Consider the following 21304-nt stretch of genomic DNA (forward strand, 5'->3'; position numbering starts at 1 on the left):
TCTGCCTATGAATATCAATTTCTGATTTCTATGAATATCAATTCATAACTGCCTTCATTGCTAGGTTGCTAGTCCCAACACCACACCTGTCACAAAGCAAAGCGCCTTTTTCTTTGTGTCAGCAGTTATACCAAAGAGTGCTTTCTTGCTCCGCTGCTCAAAAACAGAGCTGCTCCTTCAGCCCAGAGGCTAACTTTTCCTCAAGGACAAGGAGAGTGTGTTCTCTGAGAAATATTAAAAAGGTGAACACAGTGAATGCAGGCGACAGCAAAGCAGCCCGGGGCAATGGAGCCGTCAACTCCTACTTAACACAGCATATACTGTATGGAGTGCACCAGCTAGTGCCCTGCACACCCTCTGAGATAACGAGAGGTTGTGTGTGACTACAGGCTCATCTCTTCCACAGCGCACACACACACACACATACACACACACACACACACACACACACACACACACACACACACACACACACACACACACACACACACACACACACACACACACACACACACACACACACACACACACACACACACACACACACACACACACACACACACACACACACACACACAAACTCATACTTATATGAACTATAAATCAGTAAAATCATTGATATTGCTGCATATTTTTGTTTTCTTCAGTGTAGTAGGACAATAAAATAACCATAATGAGGCTATATACAAGGAGTACCAGCACTGAGTCAATGTGCAGGAGTACGGGTTAGTTGAGATAATTGAGGTAATATGTACAGTACATGTATGCACGCAGGGGTAAAAGTGACTAGGCAATCAGGATAGATATTAAACAGAGTAGCAGCAGCATACATTATGTGAAGAGTGTGAAAGAATGTAGACGTGTGTGTGTGTGTGTGTGTGTGTGTACGAAAGTAGTGAGTGTGTGTAGTGTTTATATGCATGTGAGTGTGTGTGGTGTCAATATGTATGTGAGTGTACACTACCGTTCAAACGTTTGGGATCACTTAGAAATGTCCTTGTTTTTGAAATTGATCAGAAATACAGTGTACACATTGTTAAATTAATTTTTTAAATGGCTATTGTAGCTGGAAACGGCTGATTTTTTTTTTAAATGGAATATCTACATAGGCGTACAGAGGCCCATTATCAGCAACCATCACTCCTGTGTTCCAATGGCACGTTGTGTTAGCTAATCCAAGTTTATCATTTTATAAGGCTAATTGATCATTAGAAATCCCTTTTGCAATTATGTTAGCACAGCTGACAGCTGTTGTGCTAATTAAAGAAGCAATAAAACTGGCCTTCTTCAGACTAGTTGAGTATCTGGAGCATCAGCATTTGTGGGTTCAATTACAGGCTCAAGATGGCCAGAAACAAAGACATTTCTCCTGAAACTCGTAAGTCTATTCTTGTTCTGAGAAATGAAGGCTATTCCATGTGAGAAATTGCCAAGAAACTGAAGATCTCGTACAATGCTCTGTACTACTCCCTTCACAGAACAGCGCACACTGGCCCTAACCAGAATAGAAAGAGGAGTGGAGGCACTGGTGCACAACTGAGCAAGAGGACACGTACATTAGAATGTCTAGTTTGAGAAACAGACGCCTCACAAGTTCTCAAACGGTAGCTTCATTTAAATAGTACCCGCAAAACACCCGTCTCAACATCAACAGTGGGAAGGCGACTCCGGGATGCTGAGCTGTAGTCAATGAACAGCATTCTCACGTAGGTGTTGTCCAGGTGAGAAAGGGCAGTGTGGAGTTTAATAGCAATTGCGCCATCTGTGGATCTGTTGGGGCGGTATGCTAATTATAGCGGGTCCAGGAAGTCTGGGAAGATTGTGTTGATGTGAGCCATGACCAGCCTTTCAAAGAATTTCATGTCTACAGATGTGAATGCTATGGGGCGATAGTCATTTAGACATGTTACCTTGGCATTCTTGGGCACAGGAACTATGGTGGTCTGCTTTGCTTTAAACATAGGTATTACAGACAGGTTAACTTGGCATTTTTGGGCACATGGACTATGGTGGTCTGCTTTAAACACAGATATTAAAGTCAGGGAGAGGTTGAAAATGTCAGTGAAGACACTTGCCAGCTGGTAAGCGCATGTATTAAAGCGTTGCATTAAGGCCTGCAGTGTGAACAAGGCAACAAAGTGGCAGCCATTATCACCATGGGATCTGGAAACAGCCAATCATGTTTACTTTCCCCAGCAGTCTCCACTGAAAACCACAGGCTACAGAAATTGTCTCTCCCTCTCCTCTGCCATGTAGAGTACTGTGCAATATTCCATATGTAAGATTTTCACATCTCCCCCAGGAGAAGGTAATGGTTTGATCCTGTTGCTTTCTACTTGGTTTAAATTGAGTTCTGTTCAGTTGGTGGGGGGATTGGATCGTTTACCATCTCCCACTGGGAGAATATGCGAAAGAGATCTACCTAGAATATCAATGTAAGCCTACTGTAATAGCTGACACAAGTAGGTGAAAATAACTATCAACCATTTGTATGTCCTCAATTCTCTTATCACTCAACAATACTGTAACTACTCTGCACTGTAGGGTTAAAACTGACGCCAACCTTGCTTTGCATCCGTCTCTCCATGAATCCTATATTTGCTCTAATCGTTTGGAGAAGGTCCAGGAAGACTAATACAGATACCATAGCAGACAGTATTGTGGATAATACAGCCTTGTGGATAGGTGGCGGTGATGACGCACAGAGCCCAGCTCTCACAGTGTGCTCTCATTATGTGCCGTGACTCCAGGTCTTCAATATTACCCTACAATAATACACTCTATGGGCCCATCTGCTACACACTAGCACAGGCTATTGAGAGAGAGAGAGAGAGAGAGAGAGAGAGAGAGAGAGAGAGAGAGAGAGAGAGAGAGAGAGAGAGAGTGTGAGTAACAGAGGGAGAGAGAGAGAGAGAGAGAGTAACAGAGGGAGAGAGAGAGTAACAGAGGGAGTGGGAGAGAGAGAGTAACAGAGGGAGAGAGAGAGTAACAGAGAGAGAGAGAGAGTAACAGAGGGAGAGAGAGAGTAACAGAGGGAGAGAGAGAGTAACAAAGAGAGAGAGAGAGAGAGTAACAGAGGGAAACAGAGGGAGTGGGAGAGAGAGAGAGTAACAGAGGGAGAGAGAGAGAGTAACAGAGGGAGAGAGAGAGAGAGGGAGAGAGAGAGAGAGAGGGAGAGAGAGAGAGAGAAACAGAGGGAGAGAGAGAGTAACAGAGGGAGTGGGAGAGAGTGAGAGTAACAGAGAGAGAGAGAGAGAGAGAGAGAGAGAGTAACAGAGGGAGTGGGAGAGAGGGAGAGTAAGTAACAGAGGGAGTGGGAGAGAGAGAACAAGTAACAGAGGGAGTGGGAGAGAGAGCAAGTAACAGAGGGAGTGGGAGAGAGAGGGAGAGCAAGTAACAGAGGGAGTGGGAGAGAGAGAGGGAGAGCAAGTAACAGAGGGAGTGGGAGAGAGAGAGGGAGAGCAAGTAACAGAGGGAGTGGGAGAAAGAACAAGTAACAGAGGGAGTGGGAGAGAGTGTGAAAGACATGCACAGGCATTGAAATACGGTGAGAAACTGAAACAGAGGAAGATTTTTACTAGAGGTAAAACTGCTAAACAATATTTCTTATCTAATATTTATTGAACAAGAGAGGTGCTCTCGTACCTACCAACATGACCAATTAACCTTGCATGAATGTGAAGTTGTGAATGTGAAGTTGAACAATGACTTGAATGGGGATGGTGATTTAAATCATTTTTATGGGCTAGCCATCCTTGCCATACATAAAATACTCATAGATCCTCCACTGCAGTAGCAATAGCACTACCAACATGTTTATAATGGATTCTCAAGCTTTCAACCACATTTGAACAACATTGCTTCCCCACTCAGAATACAATGCTAATCTGGACTCCATGTGAGGATGCAGTGAAGCATAACCGGAGAGTGATCCGATCATCTTGGTCAGATAAAAAGTGACATATTGTAGCGACCTGAACCCAACACCCAGAACATCAGCAAGGGATGCAGATCTCTTGGCGTAACGGATAAGGTGTTGGCTTGTCAGCTGGACCCTCAAATGTGCTGCAATATCAATAGCAGGTGTACGTACATACGGCCGTGCCAAGTCTTACCTTCTGCCTGATCTCTTCCTCCATAGAGACAGGTGATCCCAGCTCGGCCACCTTCTTGATGCCCTCGCTGGCGTAGCCACCATACTCCCACAGCACGTAGTTCTTAGAGTGGGACGCTCCGATGATGGCCGACCAGTGGTTAGCACGCCCTGGTGAGGTTAAGGAAAACAAAACAACACCAGAATGATCATAATCTCATACTATTCAGGAGGCAGGCTGGCCAAACATTTGTGCCAGTGAAAGGTTTGCACCAATTCCCATTCTGCAACGCATAATATATATTGGTAAAAGAAAGTGAACAACTGTAATTAAGATAAGATGAATGTAAGGTTACGGAATGTTCTGGTTATTATACACTTTGAAAATGACAGATAATGATTCATATAGAAGTAATGTACATGTCAGATCGTGACACAGTAATTATAGTACTATATTACATTTTTTTTACATCAGAGGCTCAGTACCTTACTCTCAGTAAATCTCTGTAGACATTTACGCTCGATTGCAATGAACAAGTAGAACTTAACATGCTACTGAAGGTTACCACTGGAATTTTTTAAACACTACTAACGAAAGAGAGATTACGTGCACCTGCGTGTTAAACTAAGCGTAATTGCCACAAGGATGAACCATCAGATCAGTTGATCTCTTGTTACCGTGTCAAGGGATTACGATACCAGACAGCTGGTCTAGATTCTCTACTTCTGCCCCCAATGAAATACTGACCAGTAGCATCGGAAAAACTGCTAATGAATGTAAAAAAAGACTTATTTGAGTACAATTGTAGGCTAGACCATCAACATTAGTTTTCATTCATACAACATGTCGGTAAACAGAAGACAGTAAATTTGCAGTGGTAAACGACAAAATATTTGATTTTATTTGTACAGAATTATTGTCAAATAGATAAATCGCCCTTAGTCTGATCATAAAGTAGGACTAAGTTGTTCTGATGACAATACCAACCAGAGGGTGAAATAGTCTGATAACCTTGACATCTACGTTAGGGAGTTGTAAATCGATGGCCAATGTGGGTTGCAATTGAGATCAGTTGTGCGGGTGACTTTAGTGTGTATTGATGTTTTAACGAGAGATCAGATGGCAATAATCTGGTGGCTTTCGATGGTTGCAATTGGCCCATACAGTCTATTGCAATGTTCAGAGAGAAACAATGATGAGCTGTTCGAGGCTATAAACAAGTAGGAAAACTTATATGCGGAGGCTGCTTTTCTGGTTAACGGTGGTTTTAATTCCGTGTCATTAAGACGAGTCTCCTTCGCCACTAGAGGCGATAAAGTCCTAGACCACTGTTATTCTACCCACAAGCAAGCCTACAAGGCCCTGTCTCGTCTGCCATTCGGCAAATCAGATCACGACTCCGTACACCTGCTTCCTGTTTACAAGCAGAAGCTCAAACACGAAGTACCCGTTGAGAAATGGTAACCAGAATCAAATACTATGCTACAGGACTGCTTTACTAGCGCTGATTGGAATATGTTTTGAGACTCCGCCGATAAAAATCAACGGGCTAACTACCTCCGTCACCAGCTTCATTAGGAAATGCATTCGCGACTTTGTCCCCACACTGAAGGTTCGATGCTTCCCCAATCAAAAGCCCTGGATTAACACTGAGGTTGGCGCTAAACTAGAGGTCAGGGCTACCACACACAGGGCTATCGCTCCCGAGTGGCGCAGCGTTCTAAGGCACTGCGTCTCAGTGCTAGAGGCGTCACTACAGACCCTCGTTCTATTCCAGGCTGTATCACAACCAGCCATGATTGAGAGTCCCATAGGGCGGTGCACAATTGGCCCAGCGTTGTCCGGGTTAGGGTTTGGCTGGGGAAGGCCGTCATTGTAAATAAAAATGTGTTCTTAACTGACTTAACTAGTTAATTAAATGTTAAATAAATATAAATACATATCGCAGACAACCCTGAGGCTACAGCTGAGGGCCGGAACAAATATGAGAAATCCCACTATGATCTCCGCAGCGTAATCAAATGAGCAAAAGGACAATATAGGAATATGGTGGAATCATATTATACAGGCTCCGATGCCTGCCGCATGTGGCAGGGGCTACAGTCCATTACGGATTACAAAGGAAGACCCAACCGTGATCTGCCAAACAATGCCTCTCTACCAGACAAACTCCATGCATTTTATGCAGGCTTTGTCAATAACAATATTGTGCCGGGTGTGAGTGACACCACTATTGCCTCCGAGGCCGATGTGAGTAAGGTCTTTAATCAGCTCAACACCCGCAAGGCCACGGAGCCTGACGGTATTCCTTGGCATGTTCTAAGAGCATGCGAAGAACAGCTGGCAGGCATATTCAGGGTAATTTTCAACCTCTCCTTGTCCCAGTCTGTAATCCACATGTTTTAAGACAGCCCAGTACATCATTGGGGCCGAGCTCCCTGCCATACAGGACCTCTATATTAGGAGGTGTGAAAGGAAGGCCTGAAAAATTGTTAAAGACTCCTACCAGTCAAGCCATAAACTGTTATTTCTGCTTCCGCACGGCAAGCAGTGGCGGTGCATCAAGTCTGACACCAACAGGTTCCTGAACAGCATCTATCCCCAATCCTACTAAATAGCTAACTAAATGGCTAACTAAATGGCTACATGGACTCTCTGAGTTGACCCTTATTTTTGCACTGTCTCTATGCACCCTCACATCACCCTCCCTACACACTCGCACACACTGACACTCCAACACACACACAAACGCTCACTTTATCATTTGCTCACACACACATAATATGCACATACATTTATACTGACTCTACACACACGCACGCACACACGCACACCCACTCACATACAATCACCATATACACTGCCGCTACTCTGTTTATCATATATCCTGATGCCTGGTCACCTTATCTCTATACATATCTGCCTAAATCACTCCAGTATCCCTGCACATTGTAAATATGGTACTGGAACTGACCCTGTATATAGTGTTCTTCATATTTCTTATTTTTTATTTTGTATGTGTTTTTGTTCTACCTTATGTTATTTTTAGTGTTACATTGTTATTGATTACTACGTTGATGAGTTTAGAACTTGCAAGAAAGGCCTTTCACTGTACTTGTTCACGTGACATTAAAAACTTGAAATAGCATACTGAGTTTCCAACTATGAAGTCAAACTTCGGTCTGCTGATGCAATCTATTGTCCTCTCTTCACTTCCCAAGGTCAAAGACCTCCGAGTGGATAATTATCTTCTTTATTGCTACAAAATAAACTCATATCCCACCTCCTCTCCTCCTCATCCCTCTCTCCTCTCTTCGTCAAAGCAACTCACACATATTATCGGAAAGTCTTTGTTCAGCAAAGCTAGGCACTCTATCTGACCACTCAAATCCTCCTTTCTCATTTCCTTTTGCAATTTATAACACTCCTCTGGCGTGATGGGGTGTACACACACACACACACACACACACACACACACACACACACACACACACACACACACACACACACACACACACACACACACACACACACAAATAGGGGAAGCGGTCACCACAAACTCAGTAAGGTTAATCCCTCTATATCCGTCAGAACTGTATCCAATCTCAGTCATATACTCTGATGTTCCAAAGCCTATTTTCATACTCTCTGCAAAACTCCTTCCATCATTTTCTCTTTCTCTCAGTCTTGCTGATTTGAGCGACGTGATTGCTCATATTGCTCATATTTCAGCCTTGTTTGAGTCTGGTAGAAATACTATTGAGAACCCATATCCACTGAAGACATGAAATGACACTTGAGCTGTGAATTCCTGGATGTAACATCAGATCCATCCAAACCACGGGGCAATTCTCTGGTACACTTAGCCACCTGAGTACCAGTCATGGCTATCTTGGCTGGGCTCCTCTACCCGTCTCTCTCCTGAGTCTGTCTGAATGGGTTCAGATAGCCAGCAGGTTTCCTGGTTATCTCCACTCTCCACAGATAATGGTTGAATAGCTTCTCAGCAGTGTATTACTTATTATAAACTGGGTTGTTCGAGCCCTGAATGCTGATTGGCTGACATCCATGCTATATCAGACCATATACCATGGGTATGACAAAACATGTCTTTTTACTGCTCTAATTACGTTGGTAACCAGTTTATAATAGCAATAAGGCACCTCAAGGGTTTGTGGTATATTGCCAATATACCAGGGTTAAGGGCTGTGTCCAGGCACTCTGTGTTGAGTCGTGCATACGAACAACCCTTAGCTGTGGTATATGGCCAATATACCAGGGTTAAGGGCTGTGTCCAGGCACTCTGTGTTGAGTCGTGCTACGAACAACCCTTACCTGTGGTGTATTGCCAATATACCAGGGTTAAGGGCTGTGTCCAGGCACTCTGTGTTGAGTCGTGCATACAAACAACCCTTAGCTGTGGTGTATTGCCAATATACCAGGGTTAAGGGCTGTGTCCAGGCACTCTGTGTTGAGTCGTGCATACAAACAACCCTTAGCTGTGGTGTATTGCCAATATACCAGGGTTAAGGGCTGTGTCCAGGCACTCTGTGTTGAGTCGTGCATACGAACAACCCTTAGCTGTGGTATATGGCCAATATACCAGGGTTAAGGGCTGTGTCCAGGCACTCTGTGTTGAGTCGTGCTACGAACAACCCTTACCTGTGGTGTATTGCCAATATACCAGGGTTAAGGGCTGTGTCCAGGCACTCTGTGTTGAGTCGTGCATACGAACAACCCTTACCTGTGGTGTATTGCCAATATACCAGGGCTAAGGGCTGTGTCCAGGCACTCTGTGTTGAGTCGTGCATATGAACAACCCTTAGCTGTGGTGTATTGCCAATATACCAGGGCTAAGGGCTGTGTCCAGGCACTCTGTGTTGAGTCGTGCATGCAAACAACCCTTAGCTGTGGTATATGGCCAATATACCACGGTTAAGGGCTGTGTCCAGGCACTCCGTGTTGAGTCGTGCATACGAACAACCCTTAGCTGTGGTATATGGCCAATATACCAGGGTTAAGGGCTGTGTCCAGGCACTCCGCGATGGGTTGTGCTTATTAGCCATACACCACACCTCCTCGGACCTTATTGTTTAACTATAATCACACAGAGAGGGAAATAAAGCTGTGCATGTGACGATGGCGGGAGTGAGGAGAATAAAAAACCTGCTAGCCTGTTTTAGAGTAACCTTCAACATCAGAATGTATGGCATCGGCCCTTCACGTGTGCCTCCCTTCAGCTTGAAGGACGAATGTACGCCTTGTAAAAATAGCAGCCTGACTTGAAATTGTGCTGTATCTTCTTCTCTCTCTCCCTCTCTCTTTCTTCTCTCTCTCTCACTCCTGCTGCTAGCAATGAAGAAGCAGACACTCACAGACCATCATGACTGTGGATAGTGTGTGAAAACTGTTGCTAAAACCTATTTTAGCAATGGTTCTATCTGTGTTTGATTGACAGTTGTTATATAAAAAACACAGGCACATTAACAAATAATTACCGGATACTAATGATGCTTGGGGAGGAAGTTGTAGATGGTGATCTCCTGTATGTATGACAACCAGGGATGGTTACCGTGGCTATGACTTTGTGGTGGTGAGGAGAACACAATTATAAAAACCACAAAACCAATAATGGATTTCCAAAGACACAGAGTGGAAACGCATGCATGAACACACACACACACGCACACGCACACACACACAGTAACAGAGACAGACATGCACAAAAACAGAAAGACACACAGAAAGACACACACACTCCTGTCTCTCCTAAGCCAATACATTAGGGTGTTGCTCGATCTGCAGGTTTATCTCACTGTGGGACTCCATGCTAATCATTATATTGACCTGGGCTGTGTGTGAGAGAGAGGAGTGTCTTAGAAGGAGGGGAGAGCCCAGTAATCCCCATTTCAATTCACACCCTGCCTGCCTGCTGGGGAGTCAGGCTCAAGGTTATACAGTGCAGCACCACAGACCGAGGCCCAGGGCCAAGCTGGGGGAGGAATGAGACAGGGGCCTGGGGAGAGAGTATCCTGGGGTGGCCATGGAGGTTGTAGTATCCTGGGGTGGCCATGGAGGTTGTAGTATCCTGGGGTGGCCATGGAGGTTGTAGTATCCTGGGGTGGCCATGGAGGTTGTAGTATTCTGGGGTGGCCATAGAGGTTGTAGTATCCTGGGGTGGCCATAGAGGTTGTAGTATCCTGGGGTGGCCATAGAGGTTGTAGTATCCTGGGGTGGCCATGGAGGTTGTAGTATCCTGGGGTGGCCATAGAGGTTGTAGTATCCTGGGGTGGCCATAGAGGTTGTAGTATCCTGGGAAGACTGTGATGCTGGGTACTTGAGCAGTAGGGCAATTTTATTAGTAAAGGGGTTATTTTGACGCAATGGAGGCACCAACTAGGGTAGCCCTGGGATGATCTTTCAGGGATTAAATGGGGTATGTACCTTGGTAATTTGGAAGTTGTTATGGGGTACTTACGAGGGTAGTCTTTGGGGTGCACCTTCTCTGACCAGTTGCCATAGAAGGTGACTCTGTACTTGGCTGTTCCACAGGCACAGCAATCCAGCAAAGGCTTCTCTGTGGTCTCCCCATACAATGACTCTGAGAAGAGAAAGAGAGTGAGAGTGAGAGAGAGGGGGGGGGTTAAAGGAGTAGAGAGAGTTTGACAGAAGAGAGAGATATAGGGTTGTTATAGGTAGGGGACAGAGGAGGGGAGAGGAGAGGAGATGGGCTTATTTACTGTGGTTTGAAGCAAAAGAATAAGGGGAAATTAGATATATTAGGCTTTCATATTGAGCTGTCTTTTGAAAATAAATACATGCTACAGAGTTGCTATGAGAAGGTCACTGAGTTCAGTAATATGAGAAGTGCAGTTGTCTTAAATGTTCAATTCCTTCCACAACTGTGTGGTTAGCTCAGATGGAGAGGAGAGGTTAATATAGGCTCCTGATTTTGCCTGTTTATTTACATGATGATGTGGTGAAGAGATAGAGGAAGGGAGGGAGGGAGAGAAGAGGAAGGGAGGGAGGGAGAGAAGAGGAAGGGAGGGAGGGAGAGAAGAGGAAGGGAGGGAGGGAGAGAAGAGGAAGGGAGGGAGAGAAGAGGAAGGGAGGGAGGGAGGGAGAGAAGAGGAAGGGAGGGAGGGAGGGAGAGAAGAGGAAGGGAGGGAGGGAGGGAGAGAAGAGGAAGGGAGGGAGGGAGAGAAGAGGAAGGGAGGGAGAGAGGAGGAAGGGTGAGAAAGGAGGGAGGAAGGGTGAGAAAGGAGGGAGGGAGGGAGGGAGGGAGGGAGGGAGGGAGGGAGGGAGGGAGGGAGGGAGGGAGGGAGGGAGGGAGGGAGGGAGGGAGGGAGGGAGGGAGGGAGGGGTAAACTGTTTGATCAGTCTCCGTAAATTCTCTATCCAATGTCATGCACAGATTGGGAGATACAGCACAAGTGTAAAGATCCTGACCCAGTAAGGGAAGAGAGAGTAAGACAGGAGATGCTGAGATATAGTATGGGAGAAGGAGGAGGAGTGGAAGACATGTAGCGCCCTTTACTACGTCTCAGTAATGGAGGACATACCTTTCTCACACATCCTCTTGGTGAGAGAGCCTTCATCCTGGAAGTAGATGATCCTCTTCTGGACAATGCTGGCCCTGCAGAGAAAGAAGGAGGAGGTGAGAGGAGAAGAGGAAGTTTCAGGTTAAGAGAAAGGAGATAGAAAGGTTGGAAAGAGAAAGCAGATGAAAAGTGAAAAGATGAGGGTAAAGTAGAGATGAGGGTTGAAAGAGAGAGGGAATGAACAGAGGAGAAAAGACACGACAGGATGAGAGGAGTACAAGGCAGGAGATCAGGTGGAATAAGGGTGGAAAGAAGCCAGAGATGAGGAAGAAGGGAGAGAAAGAAGAGAATAGAGTTAAATACTCATTTCAACACAGGGAGTAACCGGGGAGCATTTGGAGTAATGTTGAACTCGGGTTGAGTGTCTGAAAGAATAAATCCCGGGGAGGAAGTGTTCTTGTGCATCCAGACAGGCCTCCCAACAGTTCTAAGATCAGCTACTAGAGCAGGTTCTGTGTCATTTATCAACATTTTTATCCAGACAGGATTCCAGACAGGTCTGAGATCAGCTGCTAAAGCAGGTCTGTGTTATTCAGCAACATTCTAATGTGCTTCCAGACAGGTCTGAGATCAGCTACTAGAGCATACAGGAGAGCTGAATCACAGGGACTCTCAGACTGGAGGGATTTGCTAGCAGAAAGTGTTCATTAACATATTAACATAACATGTATTTAGCAGGAGAGAGATGAGGTTGGAAATGAGATTGAAAACCTACAGAGAAAGAGGAAAAGGAGCGGAAAAAAGTCTGAACGTAAGCTTCCCTTTTGAGAAACGATCAAGAGTGAGCAAGCACACACACTCAGGCAAGAGGAACTACAGCATGTCAGAGATAAGACTGAGTGACAGGCCAAAAGTTAAGTTTCCCAGAGCTAAAGTCCTGCTCCTGGTCCTGGCAGAGAGACTGTTCTGATAGAGCTGTCTGGGGGCAGAGCCGCAGTGTGCTGGGTGGACACAGGTCTTAGTGGGGCCTTGACATGCAAATCAGACACAAACAAACCCATTCAAGGGCCAGAAGGGGGCCCGCGTGCGGGCCAGAAACGATCGCAAGCAAATTACTTTCATGGCCCAACAGCTGTCACAAACAAACTCCATTCAGGTGCCGTACATTACATCAGACTTGGCTACCCACAACAGGCTGCAGGTTTCCATGGTGATAGTGGACAGAGGGTAGCAGAAGGGTGTAGATTCTAGGCTCTGGATTGTCCGGGTCCTGGGTCTAGTCCAGGTGGATCATGTCCAGCTGGACTGTTTATGGAGCAGGAGTCCAAGCTGGGCCAAGCCCACTGCTGTCACTGTCCTCTCCCACAGTCACAAAAATAAATATATATATATATATATATATATATATATATATATATATATATATATATATATATATATATATATATATATATATACAGTGCCTTGCGAAATTATTCGGCCCCCTTGAACTTTGCGACCTTTTGCCACATTTCAGGCTTCAAACATAAAGATATAAAACTGTATTTTTTTGGTGAAGAATCAACAACAAGTGGGACACAATCATGAAGTGGAACGACATTTATTGGATATTTCAAACTTTTTTAACAAATCAAAAACTGAAAAATTGGGCGTGCAAAATTATTCAGCCCCCTTAAGTTAATACTTTGTAGCGCCACCTTTTGCTGCGATTACAGCTGTAAGTCGCTTGGGGTATGTCTCTATCAGTTTTGCACATCGAGAGACTGAAATGTTTTCCCATTCCTCCTTGCAAAACAGCTTGAGCTCAGTGAGGTTGGATGGAGAGCATTTGTGAACAGCAGTTTTCAGTTCTTTCCACAGATTCTCGATTGGATTCAGGTCTGGACTTTGACTTGGCCATTCTAACACCTGGATATGTTTATTTTTGAACCATTCCATTGTAGATTTTGCTTTATGTTTTGGATCATTGTCTTGTTGGAAGACAAATCTCCATCCCAGTCTCAGGTCTTTTGCAGACTCCATCAGGTTTACTTCCAGAATGGTCCTGTATTTGGCTCCATCCATCTTCCCATCAATTTTAACCATCTTCCCTGTCCCTGCTGAAGAAAAGCAGGCCCAAACCATGATGCTGCCACCACCATGTTTGACAGTGGGTATGGTGTGTTCAGGGTGATGAGATGTGTTGCTTTTACGCCAAACATAACGTTTTGCATTGTTGCCAAAAAGTTCAATTTTGGTTTCATCTGACCAGAGCACCTTCTTCCACATGTTTGGTGTGTCTCCCAGGTGGCTTGTGGCAAACTTTAAACTACACTTTTTATGGATATCTTTAACCTGTTGGAACTCTAGGGGCGCAATTTCATTTTTGGATGAAAAACGTTCCCGTTTTAAACAAGATATTTTGTCACAAAAAGATGCTCGACTATGCATATAATTGCTACTGTTCGAAAGAAAACACTCTGACGTGTCCAGAAATACAAAGATCTTCTCTGTGCGTGCCCTTTAACGTGAGCTTCAGGAAAAACCAAGATGAGATGGCATCCAGGAAATGACAAGGATTTTTGAGGCTCTGTTTGTCATGATCTCCTTATATGGCTGTGAACGCAAGAGGAATGAGTCTGCCCTTTCTGTCGTTTCCCCAAGGTGTCTGCAGCATTGTGACGTATTTGTAGGCAGATCATTGGAAGATTGACCATAAGAGACCACATTTACCACGTGTCCGCCCGGTGTCCTGCGCCGAAATTGGTGCGCAAAAGTCACCTGCCAGTATTTTTCCAAACAATACAGAGAGTAAAGCAAGCTTCCACGAACTGCATGTCAATGAAGAGATATGTGAAAAAACACCTTGAGGACTGATTCCAAACAACGTTTGCCATGTTTCGGTCGATATTATGTAGTTAATCCGGAAAAAGTTTTACGTTGTAGGTGACTGCATTTTCGGTTCGTTTCAGTAGCCAGGCGCAATGTAGAAAACGGAACGATTTCTCCTACACACAGACGCTTTCAGGAAACACTGCGCATTTGGTGTGTAACTGAGAGTCTCCTCATTGAAAACATCAGAAGCTCTTCAAAGGTAAATTATTTTATTTATTTGGTTATCTGGTTTTTGTGAAAATGTTGCGTGCTACATGTTATTCAAAATGCATTGCTAGCTTTGCATACTCTTACACAAATTAGTCAATTTCTATGGTTCAAAAGCATATTTTGAAAATCTGAGATGACAGTGTTGTTAAGAAAAGGCTAAGCTTGAGAGCAAACGCATTATTTTAATTTTATTTGCGATTTTCAGAAATCGTTAACGTTGCGTTATGCTAATGAGCCTGAGGCTTTAGTCACGATCCCGGATCCGGGATGGGGAGTTTCAAGAGGTTAAGAAATTGCTTTCTTCTTGCCACTCTTCCATAAAGGCCAGATTTGTGCAATATACAACTGATTGTTGTCCTATGGAAAGAGACTCCCACCTCAGCTTTAGATATCTGCAGTTCATCCAGAGTGATCATGGGCCTCTTGGCTGCATCTCTGATCAGTCTTCTCCTTGTATGAGCTGAAAGTTTAGAGGGACGGCCAGGTCTTGGTAGATTTGCAGTGGTCTGATACTCATTCCATTTCAATATTATCGCTTGCACAGTGCTCCTTGGGATGTTTAAAGCTTGGGAAATCTTTTTGTATCCAAATCCGGCTTTAAACTTCTTCACAACAGTATCTCGGACCTGCCTGGTGTGTTCCTTGTTCTTCATGATGCTCTCTGCGCTTTTATCGGACCTCTGAGACTATCACAGTGCAGGTGCATTTATACAGACTTGATTACACACAGGTGGATTGTATTTATCATCATTAGTCATTTAGGTCAACATTAGATCATTCAGAGATCCTCACTGAACTTCTGGATAGAGTTTGCTGCACTGAAAGTAAAGGGGCTGAATAATTTTGCACGCCCAATTTTTCAGTTTTTGATTTGTTAAAAACGTTTGAAATATCCAATAAATGTCGTTCCACTTCTTGATTGTGTCCCACTTGTTGTTGATTCTTCACAAAAAAATACAGTTTTATATCTTTATGTTTGAAGCCTGAAATGTGGCAAAAGGTCGCAAAGTTCAAGGGGGCCGAATACTTTCGCAAGGCACTGTATATAAGAAGAGAAGAAAATAAAGCCTAAACACAACAGATCCCATCCATAAACAAGGTATGGGTTTGGAAGGGGATAGTAGCAGGACATGAAGAAACCTGTCTGAGTGGTGTACCTAGAAGTACAGAGGTGATAGGGGTACCCCACCCCAGGCACTCCTAAACACACCGCCAGCATATCTCTAATTGTTCACACTTTAATTCAATCTCACCCCAATTTCAGATATCTCTCCCTGAGTGAGCCGCTCACAAACCGCCTCACTAGCTGCCCACTTTCTGGGGCCGGCCAGGCAATCAGGCACTGTAATGCTTATTTAACATCCAATTTAAATTCTATCAATGAGACGCTATTAAAGCCAGACTCACTTTCCTGTCTCCAAGCCGCCGATGGTTATCGCCTCAAAAGCGCTCTGGTGTTAGGATGGGTAGGAGCGTGTGTGTGTGTGTGTGTGTGTGTGTGTGTGTGTGTGTGTGTGTGTGTGTGTGTGTGTGTGTGTGTGTGTGTGTGTGTGTGTGTACGTATGTGTGGCCAGGTGAGAGAGGGATAAATAAACATAGCTATTTGTTTACAGTTTGTTCCTTTGGGAAAGCACATGCTGTACCAGTTTCATTGAACCATTCCTACTCATCTCACATGTAATAACTGCAGAGTTAGACTGCCATTCTCTCTGGGAAGGCTTTTTAATCTACCTGCCATTGTGTTCATGTTATTATATTCCTGGAGATTTCAAATAGGTTTTGACACTATCATGTTCTGACTGTCAAAACTGTACTACACGTTATGTCAGGTGAACCTGCAAAAAATTTGTTTTTCTGTATATTTAACAAAAATATAAAGATTCTACAGGGAGTGTGGTTCAGAAATCAGAAATGTCTGTTCCTTTTTGACCCCCATAATCATGGTGAGCCAGATTAAACCACCACACTCACTGTTTCCAGCCTCCAGGAGACAGCAGCTACTCCTCAATTACAGCTAACCATCAGGGAGGAGAGGCCGTCATACCACAGCCTCTCTAGCCACAGCACTAGAGGAGCTCTCAAAAACTCTGACGGTGCTCTGAACTAATCACTTTCCACACAGACAAACTGAGCGATGATGACACTAAACACAGTAATACAAACAGTACACATCTACACATGTTGTATTATGTTGTATTACACACACTCACACAAACGCACATGCACACGTACACGTAAACACACACAAACACACACACAGGCACCAGACACATGCACAGTCTGTTATTCCATAAAAGTTATTACCAGAGGTGTCTGAGCTAACCAGGTTATTTTACAGGTAGGCAGACAGGCAGGCTTAGAGCGTTGAAATTAAAAACAAACATTCCATTTACATTTACATTTAAGTCATTTGGCAGACGCTCTTATCCAGAGCGACTTACAAATTGGTGAATTCACCTTATGACATCCAGTGGAACAGCCACTTTACAATAGTGCATCTAAATCATTTAAGGGGGGGTGAGAAGGATTACTTTATCCTATCCTAGGTATTCCTTAAAGAGGTGGGGTTTCAGGTGTCTCCGGAAGGTGGTGATTGACTCCGCTGTCCTGGCGTCGTGAGGGAGTTTGTTCCACCATTGGGGGGCCAGAGCAGCGAACAGTTTTGACTGGGCTGAGCGGGAACTGTACTTCCTCAGTGGTAGGGAGGCGAGCAGGCCAGAGGTGGATGAACGCAGTGCCCTTGTTTTGGTGTAGGGCCTGATCAGAGCCTGGAGGTACTGCGGTGCCGTTCCCCTCACAGCTCCGTAGGCAAGCACCATGGTCTTGTAGCGGATGCGAGCTTCAACTGGAAGCCAGTGGAGAGAGCGGAGGAGCGGGGTGACGTGAGAGAACTTGGGAAGGTTGAACACCAGACGGGCTGCGGCGTTCTGGATGAGTTGTAGGGGTTTAATGGCACAGGCAGGGAGCCCAGCCAACAGCGAGTTGCAGTAATCCAGACGGGAGATGACAAGTGCCTGGATTAGGACCTGCGCCGCTTCCTGTGTGAGGCAGGGTCGTACTCTGCGGATGTTGTAGAGCATGAACCTACAGGAACGGGCCACCGCCTTGATGTTAGTTGAGAACGACAGGGTGTTGTCCTGGATCACGCCAAGGTTCTTAGCGCTCTGGGAGGAGGACACAATGGAGTTGTCAACCGTGATGGCGAGATCATGGAACGGGCAGCTCCGTCTTGTCGAGGTTCAGCTTGAGGTGGTGATCCGTCATCCACACTGATATGTCTGCCAGACATGCAGAGATGCGATTCGCCACCTGGTCATCAGAAGGGGGAAAGGAGAAGATTAATTGTGTGTCGTCTGCATAGCAATGATAGGAGAGACCATGTGAGGTTATGACAGAGCCAAGTGACTTGGTGTATAGCGAGAATAGGAGAGGGCCTAGAACAGAGCCCTGGGGGACACCAGTGGTGAGAGCACGTGGTGAGGAGACAGATTCTCGCCACGCCACCTGGTAGGAGCGACCTGTCAGGTAGGACGCAATCCAAGCGTGGGCCGCGCCGGAGATGCCCAACTCGGAGAGGGTGGAGAGGAGGATCTGATGGTTCACAGTATCGAAGGCAGCCGATAGGTCTAGAAGGATGAGAGCAGAGGAGAGAGAGTTAGCTTTAGCAGTGCGGAGCGCCTCCGTGATACAGAGAAGAGCAGTCTCAGTTGAATGACTAGTCTTGAAACCTGACTGATTTGGATCAAGAAGGTCATTCTGAGAGAGATAGCGGGAGAGCTGGCCAAGGACGGCACGTTCAAGAGTTTTGGAGAGAAAAGAAAGAAGGGATACTGGTCTGTAGTTGTTGACATCGGAGGGATCGAGTGTAGGTTTTTTCAGAAGGGGTGCAACTCTCGCTCTCTTGAAGACGGAAGGGACGTAGCCAGCGGTCAGGGATGAGTTGATGAGCGAGGTGAGGTAAGGGAGAAGGTCTCCGGAAATGGTCTGGAGAAGAGAGGAGGGGATAGGGTCAAGCGGGCAGGTTGTTGGGCGGCCGGCCGTCACAAGAAGCGAGATTTCATCTGGAGAGAGAGGGGAGAAAGAGGTCAGAGCACAGGGTAGGGCAGTGTGAGCAGAACCAGCGGTGTCGTTTGACTTAGCAAACGAGGATCGGATGTCGTCGACCTTCTTTTCAAAATGGTTGACGAAGTCATCTGCAGAGAGGGAGGAGGGGGGGGGGATTCAGGAGGGAGGAGAAGGTGGAGGAGAAGGTGGCAAAAATTCCTCTGCTCGTATCAATAATGAAATCACTCATTCTCTGATGGAACAAATACTATTGTAGCTGGGGTAAGGTGGGCAGACCCTCCCCCAGGCTGGCAGCGCCAGTCACATCCATTGTTTATGGGGTTGTCATGGTAATAGAAGAGGGGAATATATCTAATGGGGAGAGCCCCATTTTCTTTCTCTGGTGATGATATCTCTGGGGAGATACCTCCCGCTGGACTGTGATTTATGGCCAGCTAGTTCAGGATAGGATGGTTGTTTTGTGCAGCTCCCCATTACCCCGTGCAGTGTAACATTAAATCGCCTGTTGGCATTAACCGTATTTCCCTCTACGTCCATTAGTTATTTAAGCTATTATAGTCACTAGATCGGGAAACCCATAAACGCCACACTGTAATCAACCATTTCAGATTCAATGCTGCCTGCGTGTCTGTGTCTATCTATGTGTGTGTCTGTCTGTCTGTCTGTCTGTCTGTCTGTCTGTCTGTGTGTGTCAGCGATATACAACAGCATCTCAATAATAATCTGTCAGTATGATGTTTAGGGGTGCACCTAGCCCACTTCACTGACAAAACTTTAATAAGAGTGATCACCCAGTAATTCAACTTCCCAGTTTCATAAAAACACTTCCTTTTCAACGATGGACTTCTCCTCGCCTGGTGTCATCACTCTACAGTGAAAAACAAGCTTCCCCACTGGACGTACCTTCGTATCACATCCCCACTCCATAACGTCCACAAGTGACTATATCTCACTCTCTCCTCATCTCACATGCTGCCTCTCTCTTTCCATTCTGTCCATTCATCTCTTCTATACTGATCACTCTTCCTCTTGTATTGTCTCTCTCCCTCTTTCTCTGCCTCTGTCCCCCACTCTCTGTCCCACCTCCTTTCTCCCAATAGATATAAGATAGCTGAGAGGTAATGTAGGGGAAGATGCCTGCCTGCCTGCCTGATTAGTGTGCTGTAGAAACAACACCACTACACCCTGGTTGAGAAAGGCAGAAAGAGTGAAGAGGAAAAGGAGAGAGGGGGGAAGGAATGAAAAGGGTGTGTAGAGAGAGAGAATCCGCCAGGAGAGAAAAGAGGGTGTGTAGTAGAGAGAGAATCCGCCAGGAGAGAGAAGAGTGAGAGTAGTAGAGAGAGAAACCGCCAGGAGAGAGAAGAGTGAGTGAGAGTAGAGAGAGAAACCGCCAGGAGTGAGAAGAGTGAGTGAGAGTAGAGAGAGAATCCACCAGGAGAGAGAAGAGTGAGTTAGAGTAGAGAGAGAATCCGCCAGGAGAGAGAAGAGTGAGTGAGGGTAGAGAGAGAATCCGCCAGGAGAGAGAAGAGTGAGTGTAGTAGAGAGAGAATCCGCCAGGAGAGAGAAGAGTGTGTGTAGTAGAGAGAGAAACCGCCAGGAGAGAGAAGAGTGAGTGTAGTAGAGAGAGAATCCGCCAGGAGAGAAAAGAGTGAATGAGAGTAGATTGAGAAACTGACAGGAGAGAGAAGAGTGAGTGAGAGTAGAGAGAGAATCCGCCAGGAGAGAGAAGAGTGAGTGAGAGTAGAGAGAGAATCTGCCAGGAGAGAAAAGAGTGAATGAGAGTAGAGAGAGAATCCGCCAGGAGAGAGAAGAGTGAGTGTAGTAGAGAGAGAATCCGCCAGGAGAGAGAAGAGTGAGTGAGAGTAGAGAGAGAAACTGACAGGAGAGAGGAGAGTGAGTGAGAGTAGAGAGAGAAACCAACAGGAGAGAGAAGAGTAAGTGAGAGTAGAGAGAGAAACCGACAGGAGAGAGAAGAGTGAGTGAGAGTAGAGAGAGAAACCGACAGGAGAGAGAAGAGTGAGTGAGAGTATAGAGAGAAACTGACAGGAGAGAGGAGAGTGAGTGAGAGTAGAGAGAGAAGAGTGAGTGAAAGTACAGAGAGAAACCGACAGGAGAGAGAAGAGTGAGTGAGTGAGAGTAGAGAGAGAAACCGACAGGAGAGAGACGAGTGAGTGAGAGTAGAGAGAGAAACCGACAGGAGAGAGAAGAGTGAGTGATAGTAGAGAGAGAAACTGACAGGAGAGAGAAGAGTGAGTGAATGTAGAGAGAGAAACTGACAGGAGAGAGAAGAGTGAGTGAGTGTAGAGAGAGAAACTGACAGGAGAGAGAAGAGTGAGTGAGTGTAGAGAGAGAAACTGACAGGAGAGAGAAGAGTGAGTGATAGTAGAGAGAGAAACCGACAGGAGAGAGAAGAGTGAGTGATAGTAGAGAGAGAAACTGACAGGAGAGAGAAGAGTGAGTGAGTGTAGAGAGAGAAACTGACAGGAGAGAGAAGAGTGAGTGAGTATAGAGAGAGAAACC

General features: G+C 45.5%; 1 protein-coding gene across 4 annotated transcripts in view; it reads right to left on the reverse strand.

Annotated features, from left to right (window-relative positions):
• The window catches only part of LOC135550115 (spondin-1-like), a 134186-nt gene that overhangs the window by 97862 nt on the left and 15020 nt on the right, over positions 1-21304 (reverse strand). For all 4 annotated transcript variants that reach the window (XM_064980645.1, XM_064980628.1, XM_064980636.1 and 1 more), the window contains exons 4-6: positions 11657-11730; positions 10573-10695; positions 4116-4264 (exon numbers count right to left, since the gene is read on the reverse strand). In XM_064980645.1, the coding sequence (XP_064836717.1) occupies positions 4116-4264; positions 10573-10695; positions 11657-11730 (346 nt within the window). The remainder of the gene's footprint in view (positions 1-4115; positions 4265-10572; positions 10696-11656; positions 11731-21304) is intronic.

This window comes from Oncorhynchus masou, chromosome 1 (assembly GCF_036934945.1).
Source record: "Oncorhynchus masou masou isolate Uvic2021 chromosome 1, UVic_Omas_1.1, whole genome shotgun sequence".
Classification (NCBI taxonomy): domain Eukaryota; kingdom Metazoa; phylum Chordata; class Actinopteri; order Salmoniformes; family Salmonidae; genus Oncorhynchus; species Oncorhynchus masou.